At 43.6% G+C, this 23,197-nt stretch overlaps 1 protein-coding gene across 7 annotated transcripts in view; it reads right to left on the bottom strand.

Moving 5' to 3' along the window:
- LOC118938391 (ETS domain-containing transcription factor ERF-like) overlaps positions 1-23,197 on the bottom strand; it is a 63,495-nt gene that overhangs the window by 3,096 nt on the left and 37,202 nt on the right. For 4 of the 7 annotated variants that reach the window (XM_036942175.1, XM_036942190.1, XM_036942180.1 and 1 more), the window contains 4 exons: positions 13,152-13,270; positions 12,085-12,319; positions 7,940-8,123; positions 5,790-5,919 (listed from right to left, as the gene is read on the bottom strand). In XM_036942175.1, coding sequence (XP_036798070.1) covers positions 5,790-5,919; positions 7,940-8,123; positions 12,085-12,319; positions 13,152-13,270 — 668 coding nt within the window. The remainder of the gene's footprint in view (positions 1-5,789; positions 5,920-7,939; positions 8,124-12,084; positions 12,320-13,151; positions 13,271-23,197) is intronic. The other 3 variants (XM_036942207.1, XM_036942215.1, XM_036942223.1) reach the window with 1 other exon arrangement.

Raw genomic sequence — 23,197 nt, 5'->3', positions numbered from 1 at the left:
TACACCTTACCCAAATACATTTAAACTCTGTTTTTCACAATTCCTGACATTTAATCCTAGTAAAAAATCCCTGTCTTAGGTCAGTTAGGATCCCCACTTTATTTTAAGAATGTGAAATGTCAGAATAATAGTAGAGAGAATGATTTATTTCAGCTTTTATTTCTTTCATCACATTCCCAGTGGGTCAGACGTTTATATACACTCAATTAGTATTTGGCAGCATTTCCTTTAAAATTGTTTAACTTGGGTCAATCGTTTCAGGTAGCCTTCCACAAGCTTCCCACAGTAAGTTGGGTGAATTTTGGCCCATTCCTCCTGACAGAGCTGATATAACTGAGTCAAATTTCTAGGCCTCCTTGCTCGCACACGCTTTTTCATTTCTGCCCACACATTTTCTATAGAATTGAGGTCAGGGCTTTGTGATGGCCACTCCAATACCTTGACTTTGTTGTCCTTAAGCCATTTTGCCACAACTTTGGAAGTATGCTTGGGGTCATTGTCCATTTACAAGACCCATTTGTGACCAAGCTTTAACTTCCTGACTGATGTCTTGAGATGTTGCTTCAATATATCCACATAATTTTCCTCCCTCATAATGTCATCTATTTTCTGAAGTGCACCAGTCCCTCCTGCAGCAAAACAGCCCCACAACATGATTCTGCCACCCCCGTGTTTCACGGTTGGGATGGTGTTCTTCGGATTGCAAGCCGGCAGAGTCTGGGCTGTTTCCTCCAAACATAACGATGGTCATTATGGCCAAATGTTTGTTTCATTAGACCAGAGGACATTTCTCCAAAAAGTACCATCTTTGTCCCCATGTGCAGATGCAAACCATAGTCTGGCTTTTTTATGGCGGTTTTGGATAAGTGACTTCTTCCTTACTGAGCTGCCTTTCAGGTTATGTCGATATAGGACTAGTTTTACTGTGGATATACAGTGCCTTGCGAAAGTATTCGGCCCCCTTGAACTTTGCGACCTTTTGCCACATTTCAGGCTTCAAACATAAAGATATAAAACTGTATTTTTTTGTGAAGAATCAACAACAAGTGGGACACAATCATGAAGTGGAACGACATTTATTGGATATTTCAAACTTTTTTAACAAATCAAAAACTGAAAAATTGGGCGTGCAAAATTATTCAGCCCCCTTAAGTTAATACTTTGTAGCGCCACCTTTTGCTGCGATTACAGCTGTAAGTCGCTTGGGGTATGTCTCTATCAGTTTTGCACATCGAGAGACTGACATTTTTTCCCATTCCTCCTTGCAAAACAGCTCGAGCTCAGTGAGGTTGGATGGAGAGCATTTGTGAACAGCAGTTTTCAGTTCTTTCCACAGATTCTCGATTGGATTCAGGTCTGAACTTTGACTTGGCCATTCTAACACCTGGATATGTTTATTTTTGAACCATTCCATTGTAGATTTTGCTTTATGTTTTGGATCATTGTCTTGTTGGAAGACAAATCTCCGTCCCAGTCTCAGGTCTTTTGCAGACTCCATCAGGTTTTCTTCCAGAATGGTCCTGTATTTGGCTCCATCCATCTTCCCATCAATTTTAACCATCTTCCCTGTCCCTGCTGAAGAAAAGCAGGCCCAAACCATGATGCTGCCACCACCATGTTTGACAGTGGGGATGGTGTGTTCAGCTGTGTTGCTTTTACGCCAAACATAACGTTTTGCATTGTTGCCAAAAAGTTCAATTTTGATTTCATCTGACCAGAGCACCTTCTTCCACATGTTTGGTGTGTCTCCCAGGTGGCTTGTGGCAAACTTTAAACAACACTTTTTATGGATATCTTTAAGAAATGGCTTTCTTCTTGCCACTCTTCCATAAAGGCCAGATTTGTGCAATATACGACTGATTGTTGTCCTATGGACAGAGTCTCCCACCTCAGCTGTAGATCTCTGCAGTTCATCCAGAGTGATCATGGGCCTCTTGGCTGCATCTCTGATCAGTCTTCTCCTTGTATGAGCTGAAAGTTTAGAGGGACGGCCAGGTCTTGGTAGATTTGCAGTGGTCTGATACTCCTTCCATTTCAATATTATCGCTTGCACAGTGCTCCTTGGGATGTTTAAAGCTTGGGAAATCTTTTTGTATCCAAATCCGGCTTTAAACTTCTTCACAACAGTATCTCGGACCTGCCTGGTATGTTCCTTGTTCTTCATGATGCTCTCTGCGCTTTTAACGGACCTCTGAGACTATCACAGTGCAGGTGCATTTATACGGAGACTTGATTACACACAGGTGGATTGTATTTATCATCATTAGTCATTTAGGTCAACATTGGATCATTCAGAGATCCTCACTGAACTTCTGGAGAGAGTTTGCTGCACTGAAAGTAAAGGGGCTGAATAATTTTGCACGCCCAATTTTTCAGTTTTTGATTTGTTAAAAAAGTTTGAAATATCCAATAAATGTCGTTCCACTTCATGATTGTGTCCCACTTGTTGTTGATTCTTCACAAAAAAATACAGTTTTATATCTTTATGTTTGAAGCCTGAAATGTGGCAAAAGGTCGCAAAGTTCAAGGGGGCCGAATACTTTCGCAAGGCACTGTAGATACCTTTGTACCTGTTTCCTCCAGCATCTTCACAAGTTCCTTTGCTGTTATTCTGGGATTGATTTCCACTTTTCGCACCAAAGTACGTTCATCTCTAGGAGACAGAACGCGTCTCCTTCCTGAGCGGTATGACGGCTGCGTGGTCCCATGGTGTTTATACTTGCGTACTATTGTTTGTACAGATGAACGTGGTACCATCAGGCATTTGGAAATTGCTACCAAGGATGAACCGGACTTGTGGATGTCTACAAATTTTTTCCGAGGTCTTGGCTGATTTATTTTGATATTCCCATGATGTCAAGCAAAGAGACAATCAACTTAGTGTATGTAAACTTCTGACCCACTGGAATTGTGATACAGTGAATTATAAGTGAAATAATCTGTCTGTAAACAATTGTTGGAAAAGTTACTTGTGTCATGCACAAAGTAATGTCCTAACTGACTTGCCAAAACTATCGTTTGTTAACAAGTCATTTGTGGAATGGATGAAAAACGCGTTTTAATGACTCCAACCTAAGTGTATGTAAACTTCAGACTTCAACTGTATCACTTAAAACCAATGTGGGACTTTTTGTCTTCTTCTATTAGACAAAAGCAGAAACCTGATTAACATAACAGCTGATTAAATGTGTATGTGTATTACATCAGCTTCCCTATATGCATCATTTAATAACAACTGAAACAAAGGAGGTACATCTGAGGTGATACTGGAATTAAAACCATTTTTTAGCGCAAACAAAATAACTCTCTATGACCCTGACTGTACTTCCAACAACAAACAGCAAACTCAAAGATTTACCCTATATCTCTCTCTCTCTTCCTCTCTCTCTCCCCCTCTCCATCTCTCTCTCCCCCTCCTTCTCTCTCTCTCCCTCCTTCTCTCTCTTGCCCCCCCCCCCGTTCTCTGTTATTTGCTATGCAGGGCTAATTTGACAGTGCTTGAGTCTCTGTGTGCTGGGCCAGAAGTAGCTGGCAGACACATGAATATTGAATCAGTCAGGCAGGCCTCACTTGCTTATGAAAACACAGTAATGGGCGCCCACAGGCCACAAACTGAAGCCTGCACCCTCAATTAGGGCCTTCCTGCCTAGGAAGGGATTAGGACAGGAGGGACACATGGGAGGGAGAGGAGGGTAAGGAGTGAAGGAGGGGGGAATAGGACCTGAGGACAAACGGAACAGGGGGGCCAGGTTGTGATGGGAAGGGGAGTGTATTCACAGTGAACACACACTAACTCACACACATATTCAATGTACAGTGAGGCAACACATTCTGATGCAGCAGCAGGGCTGAAGAGCACACATGGAGTATCCAGACAGACAAAGGCATCTGTACACACACACGCACAAACACACACACACACGCCCGCACGCTCACCCACACACAAATGCACACACAAAAAACACACACATACATGCACACATTCGCGCACGCAAGCACACAAATAAAACACACACATACAAACTGAGGGATTATATAAAGGGGACATGATTACACTGACATTAATTCCAAAAACCTTCATTGAGCATCTGCCTCATATCACTGTAATAATACGATAGTATATCCTGTAGATCACTCCCGTCTAACCCTTCCTGTCACCTGGAGGAGAGTATGAATTGGAGGCAGTAAAGGGACAGATTTGCTACTGCAGTGAACATGGATTTGATCTTGTTCTCTCTCTCCTTATGCTCTCCTCATTTCCTCTATCATTCTCAATCTCCACTTTCCACCTTCCTTCCTTCCTTCCCTCTCTCCTCTGTTCTTTACCTTCCCTCTCTCATCTGTTCTTTACCTTCCCTCTCTCATCTGTTCTTTACCTTCCCTCTCTCATCTGTTCTTTACCTTCCCTCTCTCAACTGTTCTTTACCTTCCCTCTCTCATCTGTTCTTTACCTTCCCTCTCCTCATCTGTTCTTTACCTTCCCTCTCCTCTTCACCTCTTTTTCCCTCTCATCTGTTCTTTACCTTCCCTCTCTCATCTGTTCTTTACCTTCCCTCTCTCATCTGTTCTTTACCTTCCCTCTCTCATCTGTTCTTTACCTTCCCTCTCTCATCTGTTCTTTACCTTCCCTCTCTCATCTGTTCTTTACCTTCCCTCTCTCATCTGTTCTTTACCTTCCCTCTCCTCCTCACCTCTTTTTCCCTCTCTCCTCTGTTCTTTACCTTTCCTCTCTCCTCTGTTCTTTACCTTCCCTCTCCTCCTCACCTCTTTTTCCCTCTCTCCTCTGTTCTTTACCTTCCCTCTCTCATCTGTTCTTTACCTTCCCTCTCCTCCTCACCTCTTTTTCTCTCTCTCATCTGTTCTTTACCTTCCCTCTCTCCTCTGTTCTTTACCTTCCCTCTCTCCTCTGTTCTTTACCTTCCCTCTCTCCTCTGTTCTTTACCTTCCCTCTCTCCTCTGTTCTTTACCTTCCCTCTCTCCTCTGTTCTTTACCTTCCCTCTCTCCTCTGTTCTTTACCTTCCCTCTCTCCTCTGTTCTTTACCTTCCCTCTCTCCTCTGTTCTTTACCTTCCCTCTCTCATCTGTTCTTTACCTTCCCTCTCTCATCTGTTCTTTACCTTCCCTCTCCTCCTCACCTCTTTTTCCCTCTCTCATCTGTTCTTTACCTTCCCTCTCTCATCTGTTCTTTACCTTCCCTCTCTCATCTGTTCTTTACCTTCCCTCTTTCATCTGTTCTTTACCTTCCCTCTCTCATCTGTTCTTTACCTTCCCTCTCTCATCTGTTCTTTACCTTCCCTCTCCTCCTCACCTCTTTTTCCCTCTCTCCTCTGTTCTTTACCTTTCCTCTCTCCTCTGTTCTTTACCTTCCCTCTCCTCCTCACCTCTTTTTCCCTCTCTCCTCTGTTCTTTACCTTCCCTCTCTCATCTGTTCTTTACCTTCCCTCTCCTCCTCACCTCTTTTTCTCTCTCTCATCTGTTCTTTACCTTCCCTCTCTCCTCTGTTCTTTACCTTCCCTCTCTCCTCTGTTCTTTACCTTCCCTCTCTCCTCTGTTCTTTACCTTCCCTCTCTCCTCTGTTCTTTACCTTCCCTCTCTCCTCTGTTCTTTACCTTCCCTCTCTCCTCTGTTCTTTACTATCCCTCTCTCATCTGTTCTTTACCTTCCCTCTCTCATCTGTTCTTTACCTTCCCGCTTTTCTCAATCATCTTCTACCTTATTTTTACCGCTGTCACCCCTCTCCCTCTCGCCTCTCATCTCGCCTCTTATCTATCCTCTTCTCTCTCTCTAACCTGAGCTGAGAAAGGGGAATGTGTCCAGTCTCAGTTTGTCTCCCTCTGGTCCCGGGGCTGTGGCCACTCGATCAAACAGGGAGGTTCCTCTCCCTGACTCTGGCAAACGAGGGAACAGTGACTGCAGGGCCTGGGAGAAAGTGTGAGAGACAGAGACAGAAAGAAAACATTAAAATCTGCTCATGTCAGTTAAGCAATCAATAGCAATTAATTTAATCAGCAAATAAAAACTAGACTTGTCTATAGGATCCTCAACCTCCTCTTTAAATCAGCATGTATTTAGGGTAAGTCATTTTATGGAGATGGCACCCTGTAGTGTGGTGCAATCACACCAACAGTCACAGCAAGGACAGGATAAAAGGAAGTGCCAGGGGACTGAGGGGGAGAGGAGAAGGGAGAACAGAGGAGAAGATGAGGAGAGGAGGTAGGAGGACACAGAGGCTCAAAGACTCAAAGCCAGGAGAAGTACAGAGTCAAATGGAGGCCTACGATTAAGTGGGCACAAAGGATAAACGACGAGAGATAGAGGGATTGGGTGCCCTTCGAGGAGGGAAGAGTGTGAGGGGACAAAGGAGGGAAAGGATTGATGGAAGGGAGAGAGAGACTAAACAACATAATAGCTGTGGGGTAAGAGAGAGAGAGAGAGAGAGAGAGAGAGAGAGAGAGAGAGAGAGAGAATGTTTGTGTGTGTGTGTGTGTGTGTGTGTGTGTGTGTGTGTGTGTAGAGGTGCTTTAAAACAGGAAAGGGAAAAGAGGCCAAACAAACGAAACGGTTAAGTCACACAGAGTCGAGGGAGACAGAGAGAGAGAGGGAGGATTTCTCTTTTTTTAGAAGAGCTGGGATCAATAATTTCTGTCACCCCTCAGCTCCAAGTTTGAAAAGTGAGACTGTACTTCCAAGCTGCATGATCTGGATTGCTTAACCAAACCTGCATTAATGACCGAACATTGATCTGATCTGACGTATCTACTTGTCTTTTATTTCTTTCATTTTCAATCGATGACAGAGAGATAGGCCATCCGAGACGGGAATGTGAGAGGGGTGGATAACGGCTTCTTTTGTTTTAAGGACAAGTTAAAACCATCTCTCCAGTTTCTCCTTCACTCTCTTTGTGACTCTCCTTTTCTGTTTCTATCTTTCAGGACAATCAGACTCTTCTAGTCATTTAAAGTTAACTCTATTCCCTTTTAAATACATTTCATGAATTAAATTAATAAAGACAAAATACTATTTGCACTAGTACCGCAATGTCCGTTTTTTGTATTTGTAAAAAATCTGTAAAAAATAATTGTCATAGCAATTTCTATATTCAAGCAAATGAGAAAGTATGAATCAGTTAGTGTTTCATTTGCATATATCATCACCTAAATGGACCCATCAGAAATATGCACCCTGAGCACAGACCATTACTTCAATAAGTGTATCTATTGTTTCATTACAAACTGTAACAGGACAGTTTTATTCATACAACCCCTCTGGTGGTCCAAGAACATTTATCTCTGTAAAAATTTCAAGATGTCTCTGGGCAAATAATAAGTGAAGAACATTTTATCATGATCAGGACTGCTGCTATTAGAAACAGTGAATAAAAGATGTGTGATAAGATACGCGGAATACAATTGATCCTCCCGTAACTGAAGAATGAATACACAGCAGGAGTCTGTACAGTACAATCTGCAGTTCCCTGAGACTAAATGGATTTTAGCTAGACCCGCTGAATCAAATCAACATTAATAAACAATCAAGTATGGAGTTGTGGCAACCATATTTCCATCTCTCCCTCTCATTTTCCTCCCTTTATTTCTCTCTTCTTTTCCCCAATGTTTGTCGTTGATGGTTCTCAGGAATCTGCTGGTCTTCTATCCAACTTGTCCTTTAATGTTGGTGAATTCAAACATGTACTGTTCAAATGACAGCTCACTTTAGACAATGTGATGGATTGTGATAATAGCGGGGAATAACTTGGAGTAGCTGTCTATTCTGGAAAACGTGTTGTTCCTGTCCTAGTAATCCTCTCTTTCTCTTTTCCCTTCATACCCTCCTCCATCCATTACCCTTTCTCTCTGTCCCTCCCTCTGTCCTAAACTCCATTCGTTCCTCTCTCCCTCCCACCCTCCCTCCCTCACTTCCTCCGTTCCTCCCTCCGTACCTCGGGTGTGAGAGGGCTGCAGTCGGGCGCGGCGGAGCCCCCATTGAAGTGGTTCTGGAGCAGGAAGGGGGAGCTGGCCATGTCCAGCAGAGGATAGTTCACCAGCACCACCTTACTGAAGTTAAACTTGTAGGTGAAACGCTTCCCTTTGGTTTTGTGCAAAATACGCTTATTATAGTAGTACCTGGGTGGGGGAGGATGGAGAGAAAGGTGACCGGGAAGAGATTAGAAAAGAGGGAATGGAGAAAGGAGAGAAAAAAATAGGGAGAGTTAGAAACAAATATCCATGTTTTCATCGATGGTTCACCGCAGGGCTCTCCAACCTGCTTCCTGGAGAGCTACCATTCTGTAGGTTTTCCCTCCAACCTGCATCCTGGAGAGCTACTGTCCTGTAGGTTTTCCCTCCAACCTGCTTCCTGGAGCTACCATCCTGTAGGTTTTCCCTCCAACCTGCTTCCTGGAGAGCTACCATCCTGTAGGTTTTCCCTCCAACCTGCATCTAGCACACCCAATTTTAAAAATAAGCTGGTTGGTAAAATCAATCAGGTTAGTTACACCTGGGGTTGGAGCAAAAACCTACAGGAGGGTAGCTCTCCAGGAAGGGTTGGAGAGCCCTGGTCAACATTAATGTGTTCCCTTAACAGCAGGGGGAACAACACTGGTCCTCCAGGGCTTAACTCCTGCTGGGTTTGTTTCTCCCTGGCATCTCACTGATCAATTCATGTTTTGATTTGATAAAGTCTCCACACACCTCGTTAGGCAGGACTAATTAGGTCCCTGAGTAAAACCAAAAACAAGCACATAAACAACATCCCTCCAGAGCCTGATCTGACCTGCTGTGCACCGTTGACATACAGCAATTATTATGTAAATATGAAATATATTTGGGAAGGGCCCGTAAGTAAGTATTTCACTGTTTATCCACACCTGTTGTTTACGAAGCATGTGATGAATACATTTGATTAATTACATGTACAGTATATGTACAGACATATTATTCATTACATGTACAGTATATGTACAGAAATATGCATAATAGATATACATCAACTCTTGCTGTCAGCGCTTCTGGCATCATTCACAACTGAAGTGCCTCTTTGAGGGCGGGACTACAGTGTGAGTGGTGCCTCTTTGGAAACAACCTCAGGTGCCAATCACTCCAACTCTACAGTGCTTGTTTCCTGTGCCACCTACTGAGGTGTCACAGGCTACAGTACCTGTCAGAATCCTACACTGTCAGATACTACATACTGCCATATGGTTCAGATGAGAGGGTTGGTACAGAGGTGAGGTGGGGTGGGGGGTGTTCTCAAAACTGAATAAAGAATAAACACATTATATTAAGCTGGTGACTGCCCTGATACATTCTTAGACTTTAAATTACTATTTTAAGCATGTAAGTCGTTTCAAATAGGCCAGTGACAAAGTTAAAATCCTGTATAGCTACACTGCAGATGTAAGGTAACAACTTCACAGGCATACAGACCTGTACACAGTGCATTCGGAAAGTATTCAGACCCCTTCACTTTTTCCATATTTTGTTACGTTACAGCCTTATTCTAAAATTGATAACATTTGTTTTGTTCCTCATCAATCTACACACAATACCCCATAATGACAAAGCAAAAAATGTATACAAATTCTCAAACTGAAATATCACATTTACGTAAGTATTCAGACCCCTTACTCAGTACTTGGTTGAAGCACCTTTGGCAGCGATTACAGCCTTGAGTCATCTCGGGTATGACAATACAAGCTTGGCACACCTCTATTTCTCTGCAGATCCTCTCAAGCTCTGTTAGGTTGGATGGGGAGTGTCACTGCACAGCTATTTTCAGGTCTCTCCAGAGATATTAGATCGGGTTCAAGTCCGGGCTCTGGCTGGGCCACTCAAGGGCATTCAGAGACTTATCACAAAGCCAGTCCTGCATTGTCTTGGCTGTGTGCTTAGGGTCGTTGTCCTGTTGGAAGGTGAACCTTCACCCCAGTCTGAGGTCCTGAGCACTCTGGAGCAAGTTTTCATCAAGGATCTCTCTGTACTTTGCTCCATTCACCTTTCCCTCGATCTTGACTATTTCTCTAGTTCCTGCCTCTGAAAACATCCCCACAGCATGATGCTGCCACCACCATGCTTCACCATAGGGATGGTGCCAGGTTTTCTCCAGACGTGATGCTTGGCATTCAGGCCAAAGAGTTCCATCTTGGTTTCATCAGACTAGAGAATCTTATTTCTCATGGACTGAGAGTCCTTATGTTATGCGGTGAATGAGGGCCCAAAAGCGAATTAACAAAACAGAGTTTCTTTAATGATGAAACACACGTAGGCTCAGATGGACAGGCAGATTCCGACAGGACAGGACAAGGTTAGATGAACAGGCAGATTCCGACAGGACAGGACAAGGTTGCAGCAAACACGACGATAGTCTGGTTCAGGCATGAGTAACACAAACGAGAATCCGACAAAGACAGAAGCAAAAACAGAGAGAGATATAGAGACCTAATCAGAGGGAAAAAGGGAACAGGTGGGAAAAGGGGTGAACGAGGTAGTCAGAGAAGACAAGGAACAGCTGGGGGAAAGAGGGGAAGAAAAGGTAACCTAATACGACCAGCAGAGGGAGACAGGGTGAAGAGAAAGGACAGAAACAAGACACAACATGACAATACATGACACCTTAGGAGCCTTTTGACAAACTTCAAGCAGGCTGTCATGTGCCTTTTAATGAGGAGTAAAAGGCACATGATTTTTGGAGTGCTGCAGAGATGGTTGTCCTTCTGGAAGATTCTTCCATCTCCACAGAGGAACTCTGGAACTCTGTCAGAATGACCATTGGGTTCTTGGTCACCTTCCCGACCAAGGCCCTTCTCCCTTGATTGCTCAGTTTGGCCGGGCAGACAACTCTAGGAAGAGTCTTGGTGGATCCAAACTTCTTCCATTTAAGAATGATGGAGGCCACTTTGTTCTTCAATGCTGCAAAAATGTTTTGGTACCCTTCCCCGGGATCTGTGCCACGACACAATCATGTCTTGGAGCTTTAGGAACAATTCATTTGGACTTATGGTTTGTTTTTTGTTCTGACAGGTGTGTGCCTTTCCAAATCATGTCCAATCAATTTAACTCCAATCATGTTGTAGAAACATCTCAAGGATGATCAATGGAAACAGGATGCACCTGAGCTCAATTTCCTGTCTCATAGCAAAGGGTCTGAGTACTTATGTAAAAAAGGTATTTCTGTTTTTTATAAGTTAGCAACAATTTTTAAAAAACTGTTTTCACTTTGTCATTATGATGGGGTATTGTGTGTAGATTGATGAGATACATTTTTAAAATCCATTTTAGTATAATGTGGAAAAAGTGAAGGGGTCTGAATACTTTCCAAATACAATGTATATCAGTATGTATCCACCACAAACGGTTGGGGCCCTCGCAATGATTTGTACACTTTTGCTTTGCGTAGCAATTGTGCCGTGGCCCTTAATTGAGCAATTAAGCTAGGCTAATCAAGAAGGCTAATTATGGCCCCAGCCAATTCATAACAATTAGACCCCTACGACAGCCCCCATTAACGAGAGGGCAGGGGAAACCAGGGAGGGCGGTAACAGGGTGTGTGTGTGTGTGTGTGTGTGTGTGTGTGTGTGTGTGTGTGTGTGTGTGCGTATTTTCATTTGCATAAGCAAACAACGAGTAGCGGTGGGGTGCGGGGTAAATTAAATAGAATGATGTATAGCAGAATAGGTAGCAGGGCTATAGCTTAAATCACATAGCAATGCGTAGAGTTTTGAGACAAGTATTTCTGAGAAGGCAGAAGGATTTATTCTCAGTAGGTCTAATTTATATGGGGGATTAATTGCAAAATTCTTATTGAATTTTTTATACGAAGGTTTAAGAGTGAACTTTTCCATTTGGACAATGGAAAATAAGGTGAAATCGAGGATATTGACATTTTATAAGGAAAAAACATAATATTTTTCTTTCCATTTTTACTGACATGGAGGGAGGTGAATGGGACACATAGGACTTAAATCCACAAAAAATAAATATTGCTACTTTCTCTGGCTTCTTTTACTGAAAAATATCAGAAAAACTTCACACACACACACACACACACACACACGCACACGCACACACGCACGCACACAGTTCCTACCTTAGCGCCCTGCTCAGCTTATCATAGTTCATGTGGGGTTTGCATTTCCGGAGGCCCCACAGTTTGGCCACCTCGTCAGGATCCTTGATGACAAACTCTCCGTATTCCCCCTGCCAGGAAATCACACTCTGGTACTCCTCCTTCTGCAGCAGCTCCAGAATAAAGTGCCAAAGCTGAATCTGTCGCGAGCCGGGGCTCGACTCAGGCTTGTAGGCCCAGTCTGGGAAGGCAATGCCTGAGGAGGAGGAGCAGGAGAGTGGGAGGATGAGATTGAGGCCCATTGGTTTGTGAATGGTGAGTGCTGGCCAAAGGGGCTAGCTGTCCGGATGACTGATGGAGTGATACAGTTAAGAGATGATGTGGTTAATATCATAGAGCATGCTTACAGCAATGTTGCTCTGTGGTACTACTAACGGCCTCTAGCTTGGACCCGCTAGCTGGTCAGTTAGATTTCTACTCTCTTTCGGAGTTGATGGATGCTACTTACATTTTGATAATACTTGAATTCTAACTGCCTGCTGCCGTACACTTTTAATATAATTAAATAGCTCATCAATTGAACAAGAATTCTGGCTAATTAGCCCTTGCAGAATAAGTAAGGAAACATGAATTGTAACAAATTAGAAACGTTAATTGTTCACTGATGTGTGTGGAAAGTTTTTGGTTATTCATAAATAACAAATTATCTTTATAATGCAGACTTGTTGGGGTATACATATTGACCATTAGAAAACACTAGCTATCAAAGGCCTGACGTACTAAGCAGTAACACAGGGAAAAATAATGCAAGGGAATACAGGTAAACCTACTACAAATAGGTACATAAAGAGGTAGGAATAATGCAGTTAGTTGAAGTGTAAATAAAGACAGTTTGGTAAATTAGCATCAAGGTTTTTTGTTGTCTATTTTATTCCTGCTGATAATAACATCTAACACAAAACATTGCACAGGTACAAGCACTTTGTACATCTCCCCTTAGTGTATAACTGGTATCTGCCCTCCCCCAAAAGTGAATCAAATGTTCCTACACAACCCTAATAAATTCCCCAACTCCCCAAACCACGTACCCCGGCTTCCGCAAAAAAGTGCCCCCATCCTGCTTGCCTCACCTGGAGTCCAGAGGGCAGGGACAGGGGGGGTGAGCAACAGATCACTGACACAGTTACAGTCCATGCCTCCACTACACCTGAGAGATGGGGAGACAGAGGAAGAGAAGGGGAGAGAGGGAAAAATTATAATTTAATTCAAATTACTTTTATTTCCTGTGAGAAAAGGTGGGAGAGAGGGATGAGTTAACCAAGTCCGAGGTGAGAGATGACCTGCAGGGCAAAGGGCAGGGGATGTTTTTACACCGTGGTTTTGAGTCCCTTATATCAACGTTACATATAGTATATATCAAGAGCTTTTGTAGATCATGTGTTGATGGCGTGATCTAGCAGGGTCAGAGAGCAGTAACTGATGCAATGTGGTGGACATCCCTACAGTATTTTTAAAGAATATGAGAAATGAATCTCTTTAAACTTGAAGGAGCAGGATAATGAGGTGATAGATAGATGATGTTTTGATCAAAAAGTGGGAGTAGGGAGTAGTGATTCATTCCAAAATGGTTAGTGGTTTAGTGGTTATAACGGCTATATTGACAAAGACGTAACATGAAAGACTGATATATTCAATTGACAATCATTTAAAATAATTCATATTTTGTAATACAATGAGGAGAAAATTACAAACATAAACACTAAAATGAGAACCAAGGCCAGGAGTGTAAAAACAAATAAAGCTGAAGTATTTTCATATTTTCACATTACTAATACCTAAGATTAGATCTGTATCGAATATGCCAAATAAATGCCCAAAAATTGGAATTGGGTTGGCTAGTGAAATTCACAACAGGTAAATGTACAGAATAAATACATCCAGACATGTTTATTAGCCAGCAAACTGTTGATCAGCACAGTCTTTCTGTCTGAACATTCACATAATTTTATTTCTGAGAAAATAACCTCTGAATATAGAAATTAAACTGTGAATTAGGGCGGCAGGTAGCTTAGTGGTTGGAGCGGTGGGCTCTAATTACCCGAGCTGACAAGATGGAAAATCTGTCGACGTGCCTTGAGCAAGGCACTTAACTCTCATTTGCACCAGGGGTGCCATACTACTATGGCTGACCCTGTAATATGAGTGAATATGACTAAAGACAGAGTTGTAATTTGACTGTGCACATTAGACAACTGTGGAGGTGAATGGTGAAATACTAAGGATGAACATCTGTCAATGTTAGGATGAAGTGAAGTGAGACGAGTTCAAGAGATTGGATACAGTTTGGATATTACAATTTCATCTTGGTTGTTTTACAAACCTAAAATGGAAAATAAACCTTGCCACTGCAAAAGTATCTTTAATGCTGGTCTCTCCATCTATCTCTCCATCTCTTTCTCCTCTCTGTCTGTATTTAATTATGCTCTGTGAAATGTGGATTTTCCCTCCAGCATTGAAATGGTACGTGAATTATTGAGGTGTGTTTGTATAAATTATTATTAGTAACTCCAGGCATTTCTCTCTCACTCACACTCACCCTCTCGCACTCTCACCCTCACCCTCTCGCTCTTTTTAGTCATTGGACTGTGGCTCCTCCCGCTCTCTTCATCTTTGTGTTTTCAGACCTCTGTTTCTTTCTCAGAATCCATCGTCTGAATGCATATATCCCTTCTTCTTTTCCCTCTCTTCCTCATTTTCTTGTTCTCCCTGCTCCTCCTTTACTGCTCCTCCTTTACTGCTCCTCCTTTACTGCCCCTCCTTTACTGCTCCTCCTTTACTGCTCCTCCTTTACTGCTCCTCCTTTACTGTCCCTCCTTTACTGTCCCTCCTTTTATGTCCCTCCTTTTACTGTCCCTCTGAGTGCACACTCTTGTCTGTCACGAGTAATTCTCTTCACCTGTAACTAACAAGCCTATACTCCCTGTTCAATTATTTACTAAGATAACTATGCATTCTGGGAAGCTGTACATTCAAAACAATTTTCCAGAGATTGTTGTGGAATTATTTCTACACTTTTATAGGTTATATGTACAGTATTTAAGCAGTATTTAAGCATATTTGAGACCTGTACTGAATTTCAACTTGTCTATTTATTTGATCTTTACAGCCGTAGAGCTCCTATATGTCTATGATTCCATATGTAATTTTATGTTTGCAACAATCTATGCCTCTCCCTATTCCCTTGAGCTTTGGGCCTTCAATAGCACATCATCCTATCATTTACCATAGACTCCTAAACCCCAGTCTGTACTCTGAGGACACACAATATGGGTGCTTTAGTACCGGACAAGGTCTACCTCTCTTTCCTCCTATGCACCTCCTCAAAATCTATATGCACCCATCTCCTATCTATCTGCCAGCCTATCTCCACAGTTGACTCCTCCCTTCCCTTTCCCACCTGTCCACTGTCTTCTCTCTCTTCCTCCCTCTCCTGCTCTGTGTGTTTTGCTTCGGCGCAGTAATTTTCTGTTTGATTTCGGAGGTAATGCATTTTTTACAAATCAAAGAGGAAGCCAGGCCCCCTCCCCACCCCGACTCCCAATCTCCCTCTCTCGCCCCCCTCAGCCCCCCAGGCCAGAGAGGAGATAAAGGAGCCCCCATCATTTCCTTGTTAGTTTTGATTTGGGCAGCACAGGGCTTTCAAGTTCCCCCTATCACCCCCAGAAACATTATAACTAGCAGCACAGGGAATACTGCTCCTCATGCACACACACTGGCAGATACAGAGGCACACTGATAGACTAATGGAGTGTCTATACCCACACAGACACACCGAGTCACAGGTATATATATATATATATATATGCTCTACTCACACATACCAACACCAGTGTACAGGTACTGATAGTGATAGTAATAGCACACACAATGAGGCGTTGTTGAAACCATGGATACTAACTGAATCAATACACACACATTTATCGCAGGGTTGAAAAATAACATTTTCATTGTTTACCAAAGATGCAGACTACACACACACAGTGCATAAACAAAGGCTAAAAGATACTCACAAAGAGGTTTGCATGTAGCATTGGGGACGAGCCTATAATGGACCAAAGAAAAGACCAGTCTCACACAGTAACTGATGGCCACCCAATACAACAGTATAGATGAAGGATTACTCTAATCACCAATAACAAAAAAAGGCAGAGCATGAGACATATTGTCCCAGTTTTACACGGGCAACTATTGTTCCACTGTTACACTAATACACCTATAACATGTGTCCTGGAACCCCATAGTACACCTGAACCTGTTCACTATTGAGCTTTTCTGTGAATGGAAATGTAGAATCAGATTCTATATGGTAATGAACTGCAGTTCACTAAATCAGGTCTGACAGATGAGTGGGGACTTGGAAAAGGGGTAAAGTGGGGACTTGCAGTAGAGTGGGGACTTGGAACAGAGGTAAAGTGGGGACTTGGAAAAGGGGTAAAGTGGGGACTTGGAAAAGGGGTAAAGTGGGGACTTGCAGTAGAGTGGGGACTTGGAACAGAGGTAAAGTGGGGACTTGGAAAAGGGGTAAAGTGGGGACTTGGAAAAGGGGTAAAGTGGGGACTTGGAAAAGGGGTAAAGTGGGGACTTGGAAAAGGGGTAAAGTGGGGACTTGGAAAAGGGGTAAAGTGGGGACTTGGAACAGGGGTAAAGTGGGGACTTGGAAAAGGGGTAAAGTGGGGACTTGGAAAAGGGGTAAAGTGGGGACTTGGAAAAGGGGTAAAGTGGGGACTTGGAAAAGGGGTAAAGTGGGGACTTGGAAAAGGGGTAAAGTGGGGACTTGGAACAGAGGTAAAGTGGGGACTTGGAAAAGGGGTAAAGTTGGGACTTGTGGTAGAATGGGGACTTGGAACAGAGGTAAAGTGGGGACTTGGAAAAGGGGTAAAGTTGGGACTTGTGGTAGAATGGGGACTTGGAACAGAGGTAAAGTGGGGACTTGTGGTAGAATGGGGACTTGGAACAGAGGTAAAGTGGGGACTTGTGGTAGAATGGGGACTTGGAACAGAGGTAAAGTGGGGACTTGGAAAAGGGGTAAAGTGGGGACTTGGAAAAGGGGTAAAGTGGGGACTTGGAAAAGGGGTAAAGTGGGGACTTGGAACAGAGGTGAAGTGGGGACTTGGAAAAGGGGTAAAGTGGGGACTTGTGGTAGAATGGGGACTTGGAACAGAGGTAAAGTGGGGACTTGGAACAGAGGTAAAGTGGGGACTTGGAAAAGGGGTAAAGTGGGGACTTGGAAAAGGGGTAAAGTGGGGACTTGGAAAAGGGGTAAAGTGGGGACTTGGAAAAGGGGTAAAGTGGGGACTTGGAACAGAGGTGAAGTGGGGACTTGGAAAAGGGGTAAAGTGGGGACTTGTGGTAGAATGGGGACTTGGAACAGAGGTAAAGTGGGGACTTGGAACAGAGGTAAAGTGGGGACTTGGAATAGAATGGGGACTTGGAAAGGGGTAAAGTGGGGACTTGGAGTAGAATGGGGACTTGGGAAAGGGGTAAATTGGGGACTTGCAGTAGAGTGGGGACTTGGAACAGGGGTAAAGTGAGGACTTGTGGTAGAGTGGGTACTTGGAACAGAAGAAAGACAAGTAATGGAGAGACTGTGGACAGAGAGGGAGCAGAGCGAAGAGTAACAGCCAGATATGGAAGTTGGACAGACTGACATTCTGGCAACATTTTGTCTCCAGTGGTGTCCAAAGATGGAAAAAGTGTAGGGTCTCAAAAAAAAGAGAAGAGATATGAGTCTGGCCTCTCTCGCTCTCTGTTTCCAACAGATGAAACAAACTCTGTACATCTGTCTCATCTTTCTTTTTTGGTTGCCCCTGAAAATGCCCAACTGAACACCCTCTCCCTATCCTTCTACCCCCTCTCCCTCTTTCTCTGTTCCTCTCTCTGGTTAGCTCTGACACTCTGGTCAGCCTCGGGGTGGAAGAACAGAGGGACTGTAGTATGGGTTTGTAAGAAGAGAAGGGGGAGGGAGGGAGGGAGGGAGGGAGGGAGGGAGGGAGGGAGGGAGGGAGGGAGGGAGGGAGGGAGGGAGGGAGGGAGGGAGGGAGGGAGGGAGGGAGGGAGGGAGGGAGGGAGGGAGGGAGAAGTGCAGGGGGTGGAAGACAGGAAAATTATGGAGGACTTGAAATGAACCTGTAAAATTGACTATAATCCCAAAAAACTGTTAAACCACTTCAGAAACAACATGTCATTTCATCAACAACAACAGAAAAGACCATACAATGTAGGCCTATAAGCATTGGGTGCTTGAAAACGATGGACCTTTTGGAGATACAGTGGGGCAAAAAAGTATTTAGTCAGCCACCAATTGTGCAAGTTCTCCCACTTAAAAAGATGAGAGGCCTGTAATTTTCATCATCGGTACACTTCAACTATGAGAGACAAAATGAGAAACAAAAAATCCAGAAAATCACATTGTAGGATTTTAATGAATTTATTTGCAAATTATGGTGGAAAATAAGTATTTGGTCACCTACAAACAAGCAAGATTTCTGGCTCTCGCAGACCTGTAACTTCTTCTTTAAGAGGCTCCTCTGTCCTCCACTCGTTACCTGTATTAATGGCACCTGTTTGAACTTGTTATCAGTATAAAAGACACCTGTCCACAACCTCAAACAGTCACACTCCAAACTCCACTATGGCCAAGACCAAAGAGCTGTCAAAGGACACCAGAAACAAAATTGTAGACCACCAGGCTGAGAAGACTGAATCTGCAATAGGTAAGCAGCTTGGTTTGAAGAAATCAACTGTGGGAGCAATTATTAGGAAATGGAAGACATACAAGACCACTGATAATCTCCCTCGATCTGGGGCTCCACACAAGATCTCACCCCGTGGGGTCAAAATGATCACAAGAACGGTGAGCAAAAATCCCAGAACCAGACGGGGGGACCTAGTGAATGACCTGCAGAGAGCTGGGACCAAAGTAACAAAGCCTACCATCAGTAACACACTACGCCGCCAGGGACTCAAATCCTGCAGTGCCAGACGTGTCCCCCTGCTTAAGCCAGTACATGTCCAGGCCCGTCTGAAGTTTGCTAGAGAGCATTTGGATGATCCAGAAGAAGATTGGGAGAATGTCATATGGTCAGATGAAACCAAAATATAACTTTTTGGTAAAAACTCAACTTGTCGTGTTTGGAGGACAAAGAATGCTGAGTTGCATCCAAAGAACACCATACCTACTATGAAGCATAGGGGTGGAAACATCATGCTTTGGGGCTGTTTTTCTGCAAAGGGACCAGGACGACTGATCCGTGTAAAGGAAAGAATGAATGGGGCCATGTATCATGAGATTTTGAGTGAAAACCTCCTTCCATCAGCAAGGGCATTGAAGATGAAACGTGGCTGGGTCTTTCAGCATGACAATGATCCCAAACACACCACCCGGGCAACAAAGGAGTGGCTTCGTAAGAAGCATTTCAAGGTCCTGGAGTGACCTAGCCAGTCCCCAGATCTCAACCCCATAGAAAATCTTTGGAGGGAGTTGAAAGTCCGTGTTGCCCAGCAACAGCTCCAAAACATCACTGCTCTAGAGGAGATCTGCATGGAGGAATGGGCCAAAATACCAGCAACAGTGTGTGAAAACCTTGTGAAGACTTACAGAAAACGTTTGACCTCTGTCATTGCCAACAAAGGGTATATAACAAAGTATTGAGATAAACTTTTGTTATTGACCAAATACTTATTTTCCACCATAATTTGCAAATAAATTCAGTAAAAATCCTACAATGTGATTTTCTGGATTTTTTTCATAGTTGTCATAGTTGAAGTGTACCTATGATGAAAATTACAGGCCTCTCTCATCTTTTTAAGTGGGAGAACTTGCACAATTGGTGGCTGACTAAATACTTTTTTGCCCCACTGTATGTGTGTATGTGAATCGACATCACCAAACAGCCATCCCACTGGGAAAAGACGTCAATTCAAAGTCTAGGCCCTATTTCACATTGGTTCAACTTAATTTCACTGAAATTACGTGGAATCAACCAGGGGAAATAAATGGGGTAAAGTTTTGTATGTGAACCCCAATGATGACGATTTTATTAAGAAAACGAACTAGTGTGTTAAGTTATGAAGCTAAATTATATATACATATACAGTAGATTGGCATGTGGATGAGGAAGCGAATGTTTGGAAAACTTGCTCAAGTTAAGGAGATGGTGAAGGGAGAGTGTTGCATGTGATATGGTATCACCACCTTACAGAATACCGGCCTTAAGATATAAGGAGAAAAATACGAAGAAAAAAAGAGGAAGAAAAAGTATCAATCGATAGGGTTAAATTATTCATCGTCATTAATTATCGATCGCTCTCCGCTGCCGGCTCGTCCGCCGAGCGCCAGAGTTGAAAGGAGGGAAAGCGCGCTTTATTAAAACCGGCTCGAGCCTCATTGTTTCATGTCCCGCGGCAAAGAAAAAGCTCGAGCTTGGCTCTACCGGTGCCAGTGAAAAATCCACACAGACGCACACACACATTGCCCCCCTTTGCGTTTTCCCTCTCTCCTTGCTTGCTCTCTCTCTCCCGACGCGCGGGAGAGCTTTGGGGAGCCTAGTACGGTGTTCACGGGGCGGCTGTGTCTCGCGTGGATCGATGAGGGATCAATGGCTTGCGCTGACTAATAGCCAGAGAGCGCCTTTGATCTCGCGGCAGAGAGATCAAAACCTGCGCGAGAGGGAAGAGAGAGGGAAAGAGAAAGAGGAAAAGAAACTGCTCTGGCGAGCGGACCTTAAACTTCACACAAGCGGAGACACGCATATTCACGTCTAATACACACAAAGACACACGCACATATATGATTACATCTACAAACATATATACGAAATATATTTAATGATCAGGAAATTTCACCGAGTTTGATTAACTGCAAATTACTACTTCCAGATGCAAGGTGTGTGGGTGTGGTTTTGTTTTACTATCCTCGTGGGGACCAGACAAAAGCAGAAATTTCGCTGGGTTACAATTAGAGTTAGGGTTACAATAAGGATTAGGTTTAGGGTTAGGTTTACATTTAGGGTTAGGTTTCCATTTAGGGTTAGGTTTCCATTTAGGGTTAGGGTTGATGTTGACTCCTTCAGACAGGGTAAGACAGTGAGAAGGGGAGATCCATCTGCTGTTTCTATAGAGCAAATGAGTGACCTATGGGCTCAACTTCACCCTATCCTAAAGCTAAACAGGGAAGGTGTGTGTGTGTGTGTGGGGGGGGGGGGGGGGGGGGGGGGGGGGGGGTCTCAGAATTGCAAAGTTGTAGAGAAAGTGAGAGCATGAGATTGGAAAGATAACAAAAGCTATCAAACTTGTTCATGTAAGACAACTGTTTTATGCAAAAATCAGACATTTGAACATAATATTTTCTTTGTTGACCAGAATGTAGCCCATTTAAATCTTGCATGGTGGTTTGTCAGATCAGGGGATTAAAATGGCATTATATTTCCTATAGTGTGCACTAGCTTCAGCAGTGCCTGGTTGAAGGTAGTGCACTTCAAAGGAAAAATGGTTGCATTTTGGACGCAGAGGTTATGGGATTCAGAGGTTATGGGATTCAGAGGTCAAAGTTTAGCAGAAAAATGACACCTTTAACTCCATCCTGAGGAGACCAATACTGTACCGCCCTGCTTTCAACACCTGTCTTTAGATGCATGGTGATAAAAGCTGCCGTTGTCGATGATTTCACCCCATGAGGAGATGCACTTGTTACAGACCCTTCTCTCCTCCTTATCCTTCCCTTCCCTGCTCTCTACCCCCCTCTCTATTTATCCCTCCTCCTCCCTGGTCAGTGAGTTACTCTCTCTATCGCTCTCACTTCCCGAATTAACCACTCAAGAAGTCACCACCGACTAAATCAATAGCTCATACATAAACCCTGCTATAATCACTCCCCCACTTGTCTGTCTGCCCCTCCCTCCATGTCTCTCATCCCCCTCTCTGTACCCCTTCACTCTCTCCTCTCACACTCTTCTCTTTCTCATCCCCTTCTGTGTCTCGCCAAGTCACTCTCTTCATTTCTTCCTCTTCTTCCTCTTCCTCTCCCCATTGTTCCATCAATACTGTATTGTATTACCCACTTCTATATTCAGTCTCCTCTTTTGTTATGATGAATCTAAAGATCCCTACTCTCCCTCCCTCCATCTCCCACCATATTCTGATACATACCTGAGCACCACACACACCACCACCACCACCACCACCACCACCACCACCACCACCACCATTATCATCATAATCATCCTCACAAAAATGACTGGCCTAAAATGGACTTTGAGAAAAAGCAACATGAGAAATAAAACAACAGCAAACGCTTCTCTAACTGTCAATTAAACCGATTCCTGTCACACTTCTGAAAGCTCAACTACAGATGACAATTTATCTCAGGTGCGGTGCTTGTTAGCACAGTATTGTACGGGCGTGTAATACACACTAATGATCAACCGAACTGAGGCAGGCGGTGTTTCACCGTGTTAGTGTGTCAAGGAGCCATCATCAATATTATATTGTGTCTCATGTTTAACTATGAAACACAAACAGTTGTTTTGGGCTTAAAGATATTGTATTGCCAAAGGAGCCATGTGCAGATATCCACATGCACAAGGAAAAAAAACCACCGAATTTTTAAATTACACACACCCCTCTCTTCCCTCCTCTCTCTTTCTCTCTCCAAGTCTTTGATTCGCGTGTGGTTTGATCTGTGAGAGAGCGAGTTTTGTAAACACATTTTTCACGATCATATAGCCATGGGCAAGGGGAGAGCGAGGCGAGGAGGAAGGAGGGCGGGAGTGGGAGCACAAACACGCCGGGAAGGGGAGAGAGGGACGTTTAATGAGCGCGCGAGATGGAGAGATGGACTGACAGACATGCATGCACTGACTGACTCAAATACCAAACCAACGAACAGAGGCACACACACCAGCAGATTGCCTTTGCCAAGTAAAGCATCAGAGGGGCTGACGAAATATGAGGCAACACCGAGAAAAACAACTTATTTTATTTTTCCTTATCGCTAAAAGATGACAATGTATTCCCAAATTTGACATTTCCTGACACTGAATTCAACAAAGTCCGAATAAAGCAGGAGAGATATATT

Source organism: Oncorhynchus mykiss, chromosome 2 (genome assembly GCF_013265735.2).
Source record: "Oncorhynchus mykiss isolate Arlee chromosome 2, USDA_OmykA_1.1, whole genome shotgun sequence".
Classification (NCBI taxonomy): domain Eukaryota; kingdom Metazoa; phylum Chordata; class Actinopteri; order Salmoniformes; family Salmonidae; genus Oncorhynchus; species Oncorhynchus mykiss.
The sequence above is the reverse complement of the archived record's forward strand: the minus strand, read 5'-3'. Positions and strand labels throughout refer to the sequence as shown.